Source organism: Neovison vison, chromosome 3, assembly GCF_020171115.1.
Source record: "Neovison vison isolate M4711 chromosome 3, ASM_NN_V1, whole genome shotgun sequence".
In the NCBI taxonomy this organism is placed as follows: Eukaryota; Metazoa; Chordata; class Mammalia; order Carnivora; family Mustelidae; genus Neogale; species Neogale vison.
In genome coordinates, this window is record NC_058093.1 from 212,445,818 (window position 1) to 212,464,815 (window position 18,998).

The window sequence follows — 18,998 nt, forward strand, 5'->3', positions numbered from 1 at the left end:
CTTGGAAACAGATGGCAAGAAAACTAAATCTGGGCATATATCAGGCATGACTTGCTGGAAATGTAATGTAGAACCATGATGAGTAGGAGCTTGGATAGGAAGAACATTCTAGGCAGAAACAACAGCATGAGCAGACTCTTCGGAAATAATAATAGAGCATGCTTCAGTGTGATTGCACCCAGCATTTATTTCCACTTTAAAATTCATTATCAGAAAAAAAATTCATTATCAGAGATTCTGCATCAAACAGACCAGTGTATTTGCATCCTGCTATAAAGACTTAATTATAAGGTATATTTTGTAGGTTGTACTATTTTATAGGTTTTTTTTTTCAAAATTAACTGTTTCATAAGCCTTTTTTTTTTTTAAAAGATTTTATTTATTTATTTGACAGATAGAAATCACAAGTAGGCAGAGAGGCAGGCAGAGAGAGAGAGAGAGGGAAGCAGGCTCCCCGCTGAGCAGAGAGCCCGATGCGGGACTCGATCCCTGGACCCTGAGATCATGACCTGAGCCGAAGGCAGCGGCTTAATCCACTGAGCCACCCAGTCGCCCCTCATAAGCCTTTTTGATCTTCAACTTTGTATTGTTTATTTTGAAATCCAGAAGGGTTTTCAAGGTCTGTGGCATTGTGTTAAAGAGTACTTGTGAGGATATGTTTGGACTTTGTTTATTTGTTGTTTTTTAAGTGCTCCATGATTCATTACCTATGAACAACACCCAGTGCTCATTACAACACGTGCCCTCCTTAATACCCATCACCAGGCTACTCTATACCCCCACTCCCTTCTGAAGCCCTCGGATTGTTTCCCAGAGTCCATAGTCTCTCATGGTTCGTCTGCCATTCTGATTGCCCCCCCCTCAGTTTTCCCTCCCTTCCCCTATGGTCCTCCCTGCTATTCCTTCTGTCCCACCTATGAGTGAAACCATATGATAATTGTCTTTCTCTGCTTGACTTATTTCACTCAGCATAATCTCCTCCAGTCCCTCCAGCTTTTGTTGATACAAAAGTTGGGTGTTCACCCTTTCTGATGGCTGAGTAATATTCCATTATAATATTCCATATGCATATATGAACCATATCTTCTTTATTCATTCATTTTTTGAAGGGCATCTTGGCTCATTTCATAGTTTGGCTATTGTGGACTTTGCTGCTATGAATGTTGGGATGGATGTTCCCCTTCCTTTCACTACATCTGTATCTTTGGGGTAAATACCCAGTAGTGCAATTGCTGGGTCATAAGGTAGCTCTATTTTTAACTTTTTGAGGACCCTCCATACTGTTTTCCAAAGTGGTTGTACCAACTTGCATTCCCACCACCTGTGTAAGAGGGTTCCCCTTTCTCCACATTCTCAACATTTGTTGTTTCTAGCCTTGTTAATTTTTGCCATTCTCACTGGTGTAAGGAGGTATCTCAATGTGGTTTTGATTTGAACTGATGGCTAATGATGTTGAACATTTTTTCATGTGTCTGTTCTTGTCTTCTGCCCATTTTTTGGCTTGATCATTTGTTTTTTGAGTGTTGAGTTTGAGAAGTTCTTTATAGATCTTGGATACCAGCCCTTTATCTGTCATGTCATTTGCAAATATCTTCTCCCATTCCATGGGTTGCCTCTTCGTTTTGCTGACTGTTTCCTTTGGTGTGCAGAAGCTTTTTATCTTGATGAAGTCCCAAAAGTTCATTTTTGCTTTTGTTTCCTTTACCTTTGGAGACATGTCCTGAAAGAAGTTGCTGTGGCTGATGTCAAAGGGTTATTGCCTGTGTTCTCCTCTAGAATTTTAATAGATTCTTGTCCCACATTGCAGTCTTTCATCCATTTAGAGTTTATCTTTATGTATGGTGTAAGAGAATGGTCAAATGTCATTATTCTGTATATAGCTGTCCAACTTTCCCAGTACCATTTATTGAAGAAACTGTCTTTTTTCCATTGGACATTTTTTCCTTATTTGTCGAAGATTAGTTGACCATAGAGTTGAGGGTCCATTTCTGGAGACACTATTCTGTTCCATTGATCTATGTGTTTGTTTTTGTGCCAATACCATGCTGTCTTGGTGATCACAGCTTTGTAATATAGCATGAAATGAGGCAACATAATGCCCCAGCTTTGTTCTTCTCTTTCAACATTTCCTTGCCAATTCAGGGTCTTTTCTGGCTCCATACAAATTTTAGGATTGTTTGTTCCAACTCTTTGAAAAATGCCAATGGGATTTTTAAAAATTAACATATAATGTATTATTTGTTTCAGGGGTACAAGTATGTGAATCATCAGTCTTACACACTTCACAACACTCACTATAGCACATACGCTCCCCAATGTCCATCACCCAGCTACCCCATCCCTCCCACCCTGCTCCCCTCCAGCAACCCTCAGTTTATTTCCTGCGGTTAAGAGTCTCTTATGGTTTGTCTCCCTCCCTGGTCCCACCATGTTTCTTTTTTCCCTCCCTTCGCCCCACGGCCCCCTGCCCTGCCTCTCAAATTATTCATATCAGAGAAATCATATGATAATTGTCTTTCTCTGATTGACTTATTCGCTTAGCATAATACTCTCTAGTTCCGTCCATGTCGTTGCAGATGGCATGATTTCGGGTGTTTTGATGGCTGCATAGTATTCCACCAATGGGATTTTGATAGGGTTGGCATGGAAAGAATGATTGCTCTAGGCAGCATAGACATTTTAACAATGTTTATTCTTCCAGTATGTGAGCATGGAATGTTTTTCCATCTTTTTGTGTCCTCTTCAGTTTCTTTCATAAGTGTTCTGTAGTTTCTAGAGTATAGATCTTTACCTCTTTGGTTAGGTTTATTCCTAGCTATCTTATGGTTTTTGGTGCTATTGTAAATGGAATTGATTCCCTAATTTCTCTTTCTCCAGTGACAATTTTAGTGTATAGAAAAGCAACTGATTTCTTTTTTTTTTTAAAGATTTTATTTATTTATTTGACAGAGAGAGATCACAAGTAGGCAGAGAGGCAGTCAGAGAGAGAGAAAGGGAAGCAGGCTCCCTGCTGAGCAGAGAGCCCGACTTGGGTCTCTATCCCAGGACCCTGAGACCATGACCTGAGCTGAAGGCAGAGATTTAACCCACTGAGCCACCCAGGCACCCCGAAAAGCAACTGATTTCTGTGCGTTGATTTTGTATCTTGCCACATTACCAAATTACTGTATGAGTTCTAGTAATTTGGAGGTGGAATCTTCTGGGTTTTCCACATAAAGTATCATGTCATCTGCAAAGAGAGAAAGTCTGACTATTTCTTTGCCAATTTGAATGCCTTTTATTTCTTTCTGGTGTCTGATTCCTGATGTTAGGACTTCTAGTACTATGTTGAATGATAGTGGCAAGGGTAGGCGTCCCTGTTGTGTTCCTGATCTTACGGGAAAAGCTCTCAGCTTTTCCCCATTGAGAATGATATTCACTGTGGGCTTTTCATAGATGGTTTTAACAAAGTCGAGGAATGTGCCCTCTGTCCCTGCACTCTGAAGAGTTTTAATGAGGATGCTGTATTTTGTCCAAACTTTTTCTGCATCAATTAAGAGATCATATGGTTCTTGTCTTTTATTAATGTGTTGTTCTATCACATTGATTTGTGAATGTTGAACCACTCTTGCATCCCAGGGTTAAATCCAACCTGGTCATGATGGATAAGCCTTTTAATGTACTGTGAGATCCCATTAGCTTGGATCTTGTTGGGAATCTTGGCATCCATATTCATCAGGGATATTGGTCTGTAATTCTCCTTTTTGATGGGTCTTTGCCTGGTTTTGGGATCAAGGTAATGCTGGCCTCATAGAATGAGTTTGGAAGTTTTCTTTCTGTTTCGATTTTTTGAAACAGCTTCAGAAGAATAGGAATTATTTCTTTAAATGTTTGGTAGAATTCCCCTGCGAAGCCATCTGGCCCTGGACTCTTGTTTTTTGGGAGGTTTGGAGTACTGCTTCAATTTTGTTACTGGCTATTGTTTGTTTTTAAACTGAGAAATGCTAAATGATAAATTATGGAATGTGAAATTTTATTTTAATGGAATCCTATGCCCTTACTGATTACAGGATTCTAGAGGTAAGGTACCTGAGGTGGCTAGGGTATACTGTCTTGTTGTCAGGCCAACCTCCTTTGCTAAATCTTAACCTGGTACTTCCCACAAAAAAACACTTAAAGGTGGTTCTGACTCTGTGTGCTGACTCCTTGGACACTTTTTTTCTCTCACATGCAATGGGACCTTCAAGTTCTTGCCCTTCTTTCTGTGACTTGAGTGCTTCGCCAGACATAATTTTCCATGCAGGTGAAGGTAGCCTGAGTTAGCAGTGTGGCAGACTAGATACTATATACTTACACAGATCCTGTGTAAGTAGAAAAACTGAAGATGTAGGATGAAATACACAAATGATCTTTTAAAATGAGTCCATGAGCTAGTGACTTCTGCCAAACTCTGTTAAACGTGGGTTGTGTGTCCCTATAGGACAGGAGATAAGACGCAAGGGCCTACAAAAGGTGTGAACTGTGCAGTGAAGCCCCTCCTCAGTGCAAGGATCAACCACCAGTATTAGCCAGCTCTCTGCTGAGAGACCAGCCAAAACAAAATAAAAAAGAGCTCTTTGAAACCATGGTACTATACTGTGAGGACAAAACTGGCCCCAAGAAGCTGGCCTTCTAACAGGTTTTAGAACAAATTTTGTAAACTGGCATGGGATTAAAAATCCTCAAGTGAGGAATTTAATTTTAAAACGATTGCCATCAGGTAGTGCCTTCAGATCTCTGCCATAGACAAACACAAATCCTTTTAAGAGGAGCCTACCCTCTAGCAAGGCTTCAGAGAATTCTGATATAACATTCCAAGAAATAATGAGCTTATAGTAAAATATGGACAAAATGCATAAGGAAACAAGGCTGCATTACTAAGAGCCAGCAGTAAAACAGAGTAGACTCAGATCTGCTAGAGGGACTGTGGCTATTGGAATTATCAGGCATGGAATGTAAAATTACATGTAATGTGTTTAAATACCCCAAAAAAGATCAAGCAGATTATTTTTTAGAGGTTTTAGTTATTTGAGAGAGAGAAAGAGACCCAAGAAAGCACAAGCAGGAGTAGAAGGGAAGGGACAAGCAGACTCCCCGTTGAGTGGGGGGCCAGACATGGGGGTTGATCCCAAGACCCTGAGATCATGACCTCAGCCAAAGTCAGATACTTAACCAACTGAGTCATCCAGGAGCCCCTCAAGCAGATTTTTAAAAATACCAAATACCTGATAAATAAAAAATGAAGTTCTATAATTGGATTTGAAGTAAACTCCAAATGGGTTTAGGGGCATTAGAGAATAAGAATTGAAAGATGCATGTGAAGAAATTGCAAGAATGTAGACAAGACAGGTGAAAACTGTGAAAGAGTTTAAGATCTCTACAGGTTAAAGGTAGACCTAATCAGAGCCTCAGAGAGAGCAGGGAATGGGACATTATTTGGAGGGGAAATGATGGAGATTTTAGCAGAACTGATGGTATTCTAGTTCTGAAATCTCGGAAATCCAGCAAATCCCAGTAGGATGAACTTTGTAAAACCACCTTTACCCACATTATAGCAAAACTGTGGAACATTAAAAAAAATGTTTACTCAGAAGATAGATTACCTATAATGAATATAAATTAGACTGATAGCAGACTTTTCAGCAGCCTCAGTAGAAGCCAAAGGATATGGGATGATATGACTTCAGAGTACATTAATGAGAAGTTGGAAATAAAAGAATTTTTAAAAATTAGGTAAATGTAAACCGAAAGATGCTGGTATTACATTGATATTATATGTTAATATAGTATGACATTTTATGTTTTTATATTTTTTTCTATATTTAAAGCATGCAAAATAGACTTTGATATAAAAACTGAGGGATACCTAGTTGTCTCAGTCAGTTAAGCTTCTGCCTTCTGCTCAGGTCATGTTTTGAGGGTCTTGGAATTTGGTCCCGCATCGAGCTCCTTGCTCAGTGGGGTGCCTGCTTCTCCATCTGCCTGCCACTCCCCCTGCTTGTGCATGCACACGCTCATACTCTCTGTGACAAATAAGTAAATAAAATCTTTAAAAAAAAATTATTGAAGTAGAAAGGGCCAGTAAGTAATCTCCACTTATCCTTGATTCCATGTCCTGTGGTTTCAGGTGTCATGGTTAACTATGGTTTGTCTGAAAGTAGATAATGTGTCAGAGGTCATTTATAGCCTAACACTATGTCTCAATGCCTACATCATTCACCTCACTTCTTATTATATAGGCATTTTAGCATCTCACATCATCACAGGAAGGGTGAGTATGGTACAATAAAATATTTTAAGAACAAGAAACCACATTCACATAAATTTTATTTACAATATATTGTTGTAATTATTCTGTGTTGTCATTAGTTATTGTTAATCTCTTACTGTGCTTGATTAATAAAATAAAGTTTATCGTAACTGTGTATGTACAAGAAAAACATATAGGGCTTGGAACTATCTGTGGTTTCAAACCCCGACTTGGGGTCTTGAAATGTATTACCTGATGATGAAATATTCAGCTCACTAGGAAGATAATTCTGAACCTGTATATACCTGTAATACAGTGTCAAAATATGTAAGGCAACAGTTGACAAAACTACAAGAAAACACAGGTAAATTCTCCATCTTGGGAGATCTTAACATACCTCTCCAAGTAACTGATAGAACAATTAGCTTAAAAATGACAATATTGAATAATTTTTTAAATGAGCATATTAAAAAGTATTCATAAAGACAGTAATAAATATATTTTTAAAAGTAAATAAAAACATTATAACATGTTGACAGTTAATGGGAATTTTATAAGCTTACTGAAATGAATTTACATATATTGAACAAGTAGATGTGGTTCTTAAAGTAGAAAAACAAATCAGGAGACAAATAAATGAAAAGGTAAACTGCTATAGTCCTATCCACTAAACCATGATAAACGCTTGATGTAAATTCATGAATGATCACATCGTATTGAAAGACATTGGGGTACCTGGATGGCTCAGTCAGTTAAGCATCTGCATGCAGCTCAGGTCATGATCCCAGGTCCTGGGGTTGAGCCCATTTTGAGCTCCCTATTCAGCACAGAGCCTGCTTCTCCATCTGCTGCTCCCCCTGCTCATGTGTTCTCTCTCTTTCTCATAAATAAATAAAATCTTCAAAAAAAAAAAAAGAAAAACATCAGTTTTACCCACTTCACTCAAATTTACTGCAGTACCAGTAAAATTCTGTTTACATATGAAACTTGACAGAAAGATTTTAAGTTTTAAATCAAAAAGATAAAAGGCCTATAATAGTCATTGCTAACACAAATAATAAATCACTCAAGAGGTAAGAATAGGTTTTAGGATGGCAAGGTACTTACTCTGACTAGAATTATCATAAAATTAAATCAAGTCATTATGGTTTGGGCAAGGAATAGAGAAATGGACCATTATAGTAGAGGAAAAAAAACCCTAAAATATACCCACACAAATGTAAAATATTTATTTATGACAGAGTGGCTATGCAGATGGAAATAATAGACTTGAGTAAAATGATGTTGGGACAAATGATTATATGGGTAAAAATTAAAATTGGATCTCTATGACACACAATGTGAAGATTTAAATATAAAGTCAAAACTATCATGTTTTTGGAGTTTATGTTTAAAAGAAAAATATAGGGGCACCTGGGTGGCTCAGTGGGTTAAGCCTCTGCCTTCAGCTCAGGTCATGATCTCAGGGTCCTGCTTAGCAGGGAGCCTGCTTCCTTCTCTCTCTCTGCCTGCTGCTCTCTCTCTGCCTGCTGCTCTCTCTCTCCCCCTCTCTCTCTGCCTGCTGCTTAGCAGGGAGCCTGCTTCCCCCTCTCTCTCTGCCTGCTGCTCTTCCCCCTCTCTCTCTGCCTGCTGCTTTGTAATCTCTCTGTCAAATAAATAAATAAAAATCTTTTTAAAAAAATAAAAGAAAATATATTTGTGGTCTAATAAATACATAAGCCAGTTGCAAAAATATATAACCATTTGAAAAACTAGTAAATAGGACTATGTTAAACTTAAGAACTTTATCATAATAAGATGAGAAAAGGTGAGGAAAAGATGAGAAGCTACAAACAGATGTTTGCAACATAGATAACCAACAAAAAACTAGCATGGAGAACATATAATGAAAGAAGAACTCAAATAACCTGATAGGAAACTCAGCAAAGGACTTTAGCAGTCCTTCAGCAAGAGGAGAGACAGCTGCAAGTCTAAGGCAAGCGTGTAGCCTCATCCACCATCAAGGAAGCACAGTCTGGCCATTGTGTACCATCCCTTTCCTCCCGCAGAGCTGAGGCCATCTAGCTCTCCTAATCAGCCTTGATGAGTGTAGAGCAGCTAGGCCTCTTACATGCCCTGTTGGGAATGTGTGTTCCTTTTGGGAAGCAGTGCCTGTTAGAAAGTGTTTCCACTCTTTTTTTTTTTTTAATTTATTTTTTTCAGCGTAACAGTATTCATTGTTTTTGCACCATACCCAGTGCTCCATGCAATCTGTGCCCTCTCTAATATCCACCACCTGGTTCCCCCAACCTCCCACCCCCCCGCCCCTTCAAAACCCTCAGATTGTTTTTCAAGTCCATAGTCTCTCATGGTTCACCTCCCCTTCCAATTTCCCCCAACTCCCTTCTAACTCCCCATGTCCACCATGCTATTTGTTATGCTCCACAAATAAGTGAAACCATATGATAATTGACTCTCTCTGCTTGACTTATTTCACTCAGCATAATCTCCTCCAGTCCCATCCATGTTGCTACAAAAGTTGGGTATTCATCCTTTCTGATGGAGGCATAATACTCCATAGTGTATATGGACCACATCTTCCTTATCCATTCGTCCATTGAAGGGCATCTTGGTTCTTTCCACAGTTTGGCAACCGTGGCCATTGCTGCTATAAACATTGGGGTACAGATGGCCCTTCTTTTCACTACATCTGTATCTTTGGGGTGGGGGTATAGCTCAGTGGTAGAGCATTTGACTGCATCTGTATCTTTGGGGTAAATACCCAGTAGTGCAATTGCAGGGTCATAGGGAAGTTCTGTTTCTGAACTTTGAAGAAACTTGTCTCACGTGTATCAGGAGACATGTGCAAGAATGCACAAAGCGGCACTATTTCCAATAGCAAAGATCTGAGAGCAATGTAGATACCCATCCGTAAAAGGGCTGTGGTACAGTCATCCAGCAGAGTACCATATCACGGTGGGAGGGAATGCTACACAACAACATGGGTGAATCTTGGACCTAATTTTTTTTTTAAAGATTTTATTTATTTATTTGACACAGAGAGAGAGATCACAAGTAAGCAGAGAGGCAGGCAGAGAGAGAGGAGGAAGCAGGCTCCCCACCAAGCAGAGAGCCCGATGCGGGGCTCGATCCCAGGACCCTGAGATCATGACCCGAGCCGAAGGCAGAGGCTTAACCCACTGAGCCACCCAGGTGCCCCATTGGACCTAATTTTTTAATACTTGTTTCCCCTTCTTTTTAATTTTACAGTTAAATTGGTCTTTTGTGGGGGACATACAATACTAGGAATTTCAACACATACCTAGATTCATGTACATAACCACCACAGTCTGCATATAGAACAGTTCCCTGACTATGAAACTCCCTCGTGTGAGCTACCCTTTACAGTTACATCCCCTGTATCCCTGACAGTCACCCATCTCTGATTCATCACCATCAATCCAGTTGTGCCTTTTCAAGAATGTCATGTAAGGGGAATCACATAGTATGCAGTCTTTTGAGGCTTGGCCTCTTTCACACAAGATGTAATTCCTTTGAGATCCATCTAAGCTGGGTGCATCAATAATTCTCTTCTATTGCTGTATAGTGTTCTGTGGTGTGAATGTACAACGGTTTGTTTATCCACTTGCTCATTGAAGGACAGTTGGATTGCTTTCAGTTTGGGGTTCTGTGAATACAGCTGCTGTAAATGTTTGTGTCCATATTTTTGTTTGAACACACCTAGCAGTTGCTGAGCCATATGGTATATGTATGTTTAACTGTTTAAGAAGCTGCCAACCTATTGTTTTCCGGAATGACTGTACCATTTTGCATTCCCACCAATAATGTGTGAGAATTCCAGTTTCTCTACATCTTCACCAGCACTTGGTATTATTGGTATTTTTTATTTTAGCCATTCTAATAAGCATATAGTGGCCCATCATTGTAGTTTTTTTTAAAGATTTTATTTATTTATTTGACAGACAGAGATCGCAAGTAGGCAGAGAGGCAGGCAGAGAGAGAGAGGAGGAAGCAGGCTCCCTGCTGAGCAGAGAGCCCGATGCGGGGCTCGATCCCAGGACCCTGGGATCATGACCTGAGCCGAAGGCAGAGGCTTTAACCCACTGAGCCACCCAGGCGCCCCTATTTTTTTTTTAAGATTTTATTTCCATCATTGTAGTTTTAATTTGTACTTCCCTAATGGCTAATGATGTTAAACAACTTTTCCTGTGCTCACTTGCCCTTCATATATCCTCTTGGGTGAAGAGTCTCTCAAATCTTTTGCCCTTTTTTTAAATTGGCTTATTTGGTTTTTCACTGTTGAGTTTTGAGAGTTCTTTATACATTCTGGATATAAGTCTTTATGGCTTTTTTTTTAAGATGTTATTTATGTATTTGAGAGAGAGAGAGAGCGCATGAGAACGGGGAGGGTCAGAGGGAATAGCAGGCTCCCTGTGGAGTAGAGAGCCCAATGCGGGACTCCAGGATCATGACCTGAGCTGAAGGCAGTTGCTTCACCAACTGAGCCACCTAGGTGCCCCACACGTCTTTTGTTTTATATGGGATTTGCCAATATTTTTTTTCCCAGTGTGGAGTTTGTCTTTTTATTCTCCTAGTGGTATCATTTGCTTATCAAAAGTTTTCATTTGGGTCAACTCCAAGTCAAACATCTCTCTTGTGGATTGTGTTTTGGTGATAAGAACTCTGTGCCTAATCCCAGGTCAAAGATTCTCACTGAATTCCTTCTAAGAGTCTTGCAGTTTTACATTTTACATTTAGATATGTGGTCCAGTGTCCAACAAAATGTGAAGTTTAGGTTCATTTTTTTGCATGTGGTTGTACAGTCATTCCAGTGTTATTTGTTGGATCTATTCTGCATTGGATTCCTTTTGCATCTTTGCCAGAATCACTTGGCCAGGTAGTGTGATTCCTCCAACTCTATTCTTGTTCAAGATTTAGAATCAGCTTTGTCTATCAACCGGGAAACCTTCTGGAATTTTGATTAGAATTGCATGATATCTGTAGACCAGCTCGGGGACAGTTGGTATCTACTGTGTTGAGTATATACAATATGTCTCTCCATTTATTTAGATCTTTAATTTTTCTCATGAGCTTTTTCTATTTTTCAGCATATAGATCATGCACATGTCTTATTAGGTTTATACCTAAATACTTCATGTTTTGGGAGCTATTGTAAATAGGTAGAAAGGGTTTTTTTTGTTTGTTTTAAGTGTACATTGCTAGTATACAGAACTATCACAATGGTTAACCTTGTATCTTGATATCTTGCTAAGTTTACTTATTTATCCTCGGATTTTTTTTCAAAGATTCCTTGGAACTTTCTGTCAGTCATTTTGCCTGCAAATAGTAACAGTTTTCTTTTTTCCTTTCTAATCTAGATGCTTTTTATTTATTTTTCTTGCCTAACTGCCTTGACTAGAGCCTCCAGTAGAATGTTGAATAAAAGTAGGGAAAGAAGACATTATCTTGTTCCTGATCCTGAGGGGAAGCATTCAGTCTCTCACCATTGAGACCTGTGGATATTTTGTAGATAGCCTTCATCAGACTGAAGAAGTTGCCTTCGCTCAGAGTCTTTAACATTAATGGGTGTTGGATTTTGTCAGATGCTTTTTCTGAATCAACAGTATGATCATGTTGTTTTATTTTTTTAATTCTTAATATGGTACATTAAATCGATCCCCCCCCGATCTTTAAATGAGATGAAAAAAAACAAATTTTGTAAGATGTATCTGGTATGATTAAAGGAAAGTTCAGAAACATGCAAAACTATCTATATTGCTTAGATATAGTTTTTTAAAGATTTTTTATTTATTTATTCAACAGACAGAGATCACAAGTAGGCAGAGAGGCAGGCAGAGAAAGATGGGGAAACAGGCTCCCTGCTCAACAGAGAGCCCAATGTGGGGCTCGATCCTAGGACCCTGAGATCATGACCTGAGCCGAAGGCAGGGGCTTAACCCACTGAGCCACCCAGGTACCCCTAGATATAGTTTTTTAAAAGACTATTTTTTTGACAGAGAGCAGAAGAAGGGGGAGCAGGAGAGGGAGAAGCAGACTCCCCACTGAGCAAGGAGCCCAGTGTCGGGCTGGATCCCAGGATCCAAAAATAGATGCTCAACTGACTGAGTCACCCAGGCACCCCTAGTTACACAATTTATATGGTCGAGCTATAAAGAACCACAAAGAGCTAATAGAGGTACAGTTCAGGAAAATAGATACCTGTGAATTGGGAGTGAAGGCAGCTCCTGGAGAAGCTGCAGCAGCCCTCCAGGGATTGGTGGTTTTCTGATTTCTCCTACTTGTTGCTTTCTCAAGACTTTGGACCATATATACTTCATAAATACTCTGTTGTATCTATTCATCAGTCATATGTGTGTGTGTTTTAAATATCTTTAAATTGGGGACCTTGGGCTGGTCAACCTGCTGAAGAATGTTATGTATAGCTTTCATTCCTGTGACACTGTGCTGACCATCACCTCTCCTAAGGAATCTCCAGAATCTGCTGATCCTGACTGCTATCAAGGCGGACCGCACGCGGGTCATGGAATACATCAGCCGCCTGGACAACTATGATGCCCCAGACATTGCAAATATCGCCATCAGCAGTGCACTGTATGAGGAGGCCTTTGCCATCTTCCGCAAGTTTGATGTGAACGCCTCAGCAATCCAGGTGAGCTTCTGAGTGCTTTCATGGTAGACCTAGGGACCTCTGCCACACTGTGTCCTCATCATCACCAAGGGTGTCACACCCTCTGGTTGTTCAATGTGTCTCTCTGATCCTTGTGCTCTTTTCTGTTCATTAGTAACCCATCTTTCTAGGCTGTTGCCTCCTACTCTGCTGGTGCTCCTGCTGTGTGGCAGTCACCCTCACTTGCTGGTCATTCCTCTAGACTTGGGTGCCTGAATCAAGGTCATGTGACTGAGGTGTCTGATTCTCAGAGGCCCTCACATATGACGACTATTTCAGCCCTTCACCGTCTGCTGCCTCAATTCCCCAGAGCAGTCCCAGCAGCCCTCCTGCCTACCTTCAGCCCCACCAAGAGCCCTTCCCTTAGCCCTCCTCCCTTTCCTACCAGCCTGTTGACTTTTTCTGGTTTTATTTCCAAAAATTATAAACCACGGGACATAACACAATAAAAAAATTTTAAATGAAAGTAAGAAATTTGGGCGCCTGGGTGGCTCAGTGGGTTAAGCCGCTGCCTTCGGCTCAGGTCATGATCTCAGGGTCCTGGGATCGAGTCCCATATCGGGCTCTCTGCTCAACAGGGAGCCTGCTTCTCTCTCTCTCTCCCTCCCTCTCTCTCTCTGCCTGCCTCTCCATCTGCTTGTGATATCTCTCTGTCAAATAAATAAAATCTTTGAGAAAAAAAAAAGTAAGAAATTTTAGGGTTAAGTATAAAAAAATGTTTCCCAATTTTTACATAATGTGTTTATATTACTTTATAATGAAAAACATAAATATAATAAACATTTAAGATGAAATAAAATAAACCATGGGACAGATCACTTTAACTGCTGTCATCCTAGATTCTTTATGTCCTTGCCTCTTTCCCTTACCATTTTTACCATTTTTCTGTACCTGCCTGTGAAATCCCACATCTCCTCTTTTTGCTTCATACCTGGTGTAGGGCCTTGCTCTGAGATCAAACTGTATTAGGGGCAGCTGCTGCACCTGAGCCCTTCAGACTCCTTGAAGCCTGCTTTCTGTCTGCTGAGCTATCTTATTCCCCACAGTAGCTCCTTTTTACACCCTCTATGCCCCAAGGCAACTCCCATGTCATTCTCCTGGCCCAAAAAGCTAAGCTTGACTGTCTCTCATTTCTTTATGCCCTGTGTTGGGAGTGTCTCTTCTTCACTTGGCATCTTCCACCTGTACAGTATAGATCTCATCCTTTTCCTCCATTCATCATCTGAGAAATACTTACTGTCCAGTTGCTTTGGACTGAATTGAAATGGTCACGCAACTTGAGGCAAAATGTAGAACCGAACAAAAATCTGTCTGCTCCTTGGAGCTGACTCGGTGTTGTGGAGAATGAGAGCCCTCTTGTAACCCCTAGGTCCTGATCGAGCACATTGGAAACCTAGACCGAGCATACGAGTTTGCAGAGAGATGCAATGAGCCTGCTGTGTGGAGTCAGCTGGCCCGCGCCCAGCTCCAGAAAGACTTGGTGAAAGAAGCCATCGACTCCTACATTAGAGCTGATGACCCTTCCTCTTACCTCGAGGTCGTTCAGGCAGCCAGCAGGAGCAGTAAGCTAACCTCCTCTCCCCAGGGCTCTGCTTCTCACTGGTGTGAAGCCTGGCTGGAGAAGGGTGTGGCCTCCCAGGCATCTGCATGTGTTACCCACCCAGAGATACAGGGGACACCGCTAAGTGAAAGTTTTCCAAAAGAATCTATTACTCTTATTCTGTTAATGACACTAACTCTTCAGCTGACTGTTAACTAGACACTAGCTCTTTGGTTGACAAGATAGATTAAGCACAATGGATACCACTATCATGATAATTTTAAGGTCAGAAACTTAGACACAGAGCTTCTTCTGGCCTTTCCAGTTAACTGTGGTACTCCCTTTTCTTGGGGCTACAATAATCATCCTGTCTCCTGGTGAGGTCTTTACTTGGTGACATGGAACTTTCCATCCCTGGGATCAGCCTCCATGTGGTTCTGCCCTTTCCATCTCTCCCACCTAGAAATGGCTCTGCGTAGCAGCCAAACAAGTCCTTCTAGACTTTACCTGGAGTCCAAGCCCTCACTGAAGTAGAGTGGGAGATTAAACATCTTAACTAGGGACAAAATGGGAGGAGCTGCACCTCCTGTTTAAACTTAGCAGCTCTGGATTAACCTATTTTTGTTTTCTGTTTCAGACAATTGGGAGGATCTAGTTAAATTTCTACAGATGGCCAGGAAAAAGGGCCGTGAAACCTATATAGAGACTGAACTTATTTTCGCCCTGGCTAAAACCGGCCGTCTGTCTGAGCTAGAAGATTGTATTAATGGACCCAACAATGCTCACATCCAGCAGGTAGGCCATGCCCTGGGAACCACAGACTGCTCCAGGTAGGTTCAGGGATTACTCCCTAGAGTGGTGCAGATCTTTGACACTGAGAAGCAAGCCACACCATGACTTAAGTCCTGTGTTAGTGTCACTGGTATGGAAATTAAGGCCCCTGGCTGTGCACACCAGAGTGAGTCTTCTAGAAAAAAGGTGTCAGGACCATGTGCCAGTGTTCTGGCTGTTATCACTGAAGAGTAAAGTGAACTGAGTAACTGGCCATAGAATAGGTATGTTGGAAATCAATAGCTTTTCCATAGATCAGGAATTACCAGATAACATAATGGGAAGAATATTTTTTAAAGTAGGAATAACACCAAAATGTTTAAGCAGACCTCAAGGAAAAATGTTAAATAAAACTTTAAAGTCTCCTATTTCCTGGGGTAAAGTGTTAACCCCTAGAAAAATTGATGGAGATGAAAGATAATGGACTATATTCTAACCCCACCTGAAAGAATATACACATTTTACTGAAGTAAATAACACAGAAGTGGACTTTGGATTCTTTATTTCAAAGTAAGATCCAGTTAACTGTTGGAAATTGATTGGAGTTTTGAAAGGGCTTGAAAGTTCATCAGGAGAATTCTGTTATGAATTCAGAGGGAGATTTTAGACAAGGCTTCATTTTCTAACACCTCTATTAGTTTTCTGATTATAAAGCAATTTTAAAAGTTATGGTCACTGATTAAAACAAGACTTGGTAAATACAGGCAAGTGAAAGGAAAGGGAATAGTACTGCCCAATCCTTATCTCTGAGTCCTTAACCACGTAGGAGTGATTTAGTACAGAGAACAAAATCACTGCTAGGCTTGCTGGGCTGCTGACATGGAGCAGGGGAGGCTAAGTGAGGCCACAGATGCAGCAAGGGGGCAGACTCAGTCCCAGTGCTTATGGAAGGACTCTTCTGGTTGTGTCTGTCTCCTCAGGTTTTGGGAAGCCAGGCACTCAGCTTGAGCTGCTGGAGATTTGAGGAGAGAAGACAGGAAATGAATGATGGACAAGGAACGAGTACCTGGGCTGAGGGAGTAGGGTTGCTAGTGTTGCGAGTTCTTCTAGGGTCACCATCATGGGTTTCAGCTATCTGAATTTAGCTCTGCAGTCTTGGGTGTAGAGTTGGCAGAGAACATCTCTGGGTAGGACTGGGATTTGGCCGAGTGAGTACAGCCAAGTACAACCAAGAGAGTGAGTGTAGAGCCCCATGGCTTGCCAGCACCAGCAAGCCAGGAGGAGAGTTAGCTGGGCACAGATGGGGATGGTGGGCAGGAGTTGGGCTGCCTGGAGGTCAGTGAGCTGGAAAGGAGGGGAGGCGGCAGGCATAGGTTCTTATGCCAGATTTCCCAGGGTTGGCAGCTGACAGTGACTGGCTGTTGTCATGAGAGACACCAGGTCCTCAGAGCTAAAGCCGTCAGGGAATGAGGGAGATCTGTGGATGGCAGCAAGAACCAGGGCTGGCGTGTGGTCTGCAGGCTGTCCTCTGCAGGTAGTTGTGAGTGGGGAGGAAGGGACCGGCCTGGAAGCAGCAAGGAGCACACCTTTGAGGCCGGGCCCACTGGGGAGCAATCTGGGAGATGACAGACAGCAGACATAAGAACGGCGATGGAGAATGGGTCCAGGGCCTGAGGGGTACACTTCATCCTTCAGTAGTTCTGTGGTGGCCCAGGCTGCTGTGTGATCAGAAAGATACTCATCTTCTTTGAAAACAGAAACACCCCTGCCACTTAGGAACTTTAGACCATCTCTGAGGAACCTTCCCATTTAAGAAAGTCTCAGCAAAGCTATCCGGTTGTTCATAGGTTGGAGACCGCTGTTACGAGGAGGGAATGTATGAGGCCGCCAAGCTGCTGTACAGCAGCGTTTCTAACTTTGCCCGCCTGGCTTCCACCCTCGTACACCTCGGGGAGTATCAGGCAGCGGTGGACAGCAGCCGCAAGGCCAACAGCACGCGGACATGGAAGGAGGTAAGCATAGAAAGTCTCCAGGTGACCACTGGTCTCTCAATCCTTTCCTCCTTGTCCTTCCTTCCTCCACACCCTTGTGTCACATGGGATGCATCTGGATGCCTGCCTTGTCTAGGCAGGGTTCTGAGTCTTCTGGGAAGGCTCAGAGAACCTTATAAGCTAGCATTTGTGGTTGAAGCAAAGACCCTGAGAGTTCTGTGTTGGACCAGTCAGTTCCCAGAAGCTATCTTAATAGCATGGAATTAATCAGCATGAGAAGTACTGTCCTAATTTAAGATATTTTTTTTTAAGATTTTATTTATTTATTTGAGAGAGAGAGACAGTGAGAGAGAGCACGAGCGAGGAGAAGGTCAGAGAACGAAGCAGACTCCCCATGGAGCTGGGAGCCTGATGTGGGACTCCATCCCGGGACTCCAGGATCACGCCCTGAGCCGGAGGCAGTCGTTTAACCAACTGCGCCACCCAGGCGTCCCAAGATATTTTTAAGAACCACCTTATTAGTGGTATTATCAGTGTAAATTGGCACTTTAGTCTTTTTTAGTAAATTGGAAGGGCACGTCTTTTTTTTTTTTAAAGATTTTATTTATTTATTTGACAGAGATCACAAGTAGGCAGAGAGGCAGGCAGAGAGAGAGAGGAGGAAGCAGGCTCCCTGCTGAGCAGAAAACCCGAGGTGGGGCTCAATCCCAGGACCCTGAGATCATGACCTGAGCCGAAGGTAGAGTCTTTAACCCACTGAGCCACCCAGGTGCCCCTGGAAGGGCACGTCTTATAGCTCTCCGATAATATCGGAATTATCTGCAAGTAGAGAAAATATTGTAAAGAGAGGTGCAAAACATTTGGCTTCAGTGGATCTCTGAAGTACTGTTTGATAAAAGATTAAAATCAACATAAATGTACAAAATCAAGGGCAGGGTTAAATAGTGTACATATTGCAACTCCACCAAAATGACTAGGCAGGGTTTGGGAAGGGAGGTTTCAAGTATTCCATGAGAAAAATAAGTAGAATGTCCAGGGTAATTCTTTCCTGGGTGTGAGTATGGGAGAGAGAGATTTCACAAGAAAAACAGGTAACAATTGTGTCCTGAAGTAGTGATCAGTTATCTCTGGGTTGTGGGGTTATTTTTGTTTATTTGGGTTTTCTGCCTTGTCTACCAGGAAAACACATGCATGTATATATAGAAGATGGGGAGGTAGGGAAACTTCAAGAGAAGCCAGCTTTGCCTGTGGGTATGAGGTCCGTCTTCAGCCATTAAAAGAAGAGCAACTTAGGGATGCCTGGGTGGCATCTGACTTTGGCTCAGGTCATGATCTCAGGGTCCTGGGATTGAGCCCCAAGTGGGGCTCCCTGCTGAGCGGGGAATCTGTTTCTCCTTTGCCCCTTCCTCTGCTCGTGTGTTTTTCTCTGTCTCTGTGTCTCTCTCTCAATAAATAAATAAATAAATAATAAAATCAAAGGGAGGGAGGGATGAAAGGAAGGAAGGAAAAAAAGAGCAACTCAGGGGCCCCTTATGAGTCTCTTTGAGCAGAAGCTCAGGAGGCTTCTTTTACTTCCTAGAACTTGTTATCATTAAGTGTACATACCACAGAGTGCCTAAAACAAATGCTCAGTTTAAAAAATATTTATTAAAGTAAGCTCCTCCCACATAAACAGCACTCAGATGATCTGTGCTCCCTTTACCATTATTCTTGAACTTCATTAAACCATTTTCAAACCCT

The 18,998-nt window shown here is 41.7% G+C and overlaps 1 protein-coding gene across 3 annotated transcripts in view; it reads left to right on the forward strand.

Moving 5' to 3' along the window:
- Positions 1-18,998, forward strand: part of CLTCL1 (clathrin heavy chain like 1) — a 97,188-nt gene that overhangs the window by 61,461 nt on the left and 16,729 nt on the right. For all 3 annotated transcript variants that reach the window (XM_044243729.1, XM_044243730.1, XM_044243731.1), the window contains 4 exons: positions 12,755-12,938; positions 14,326-14,518; positions 15,134-15,291; positions 17,115-17,279. In XM_044243729.1, the coding sequence (XP_044099664.1) occupies positions 12,755-12,938; positions 14,326-14,518; positions 15,134-15,291; positions 17,115-17,279 (700 nt within the window). The remainder of the gene's footprint in view (positions 1-12,754; positions 12,939-14,325; positions 14,519-15,133; positions 15,292-17,114; positions 17,280-18,998) is intronic.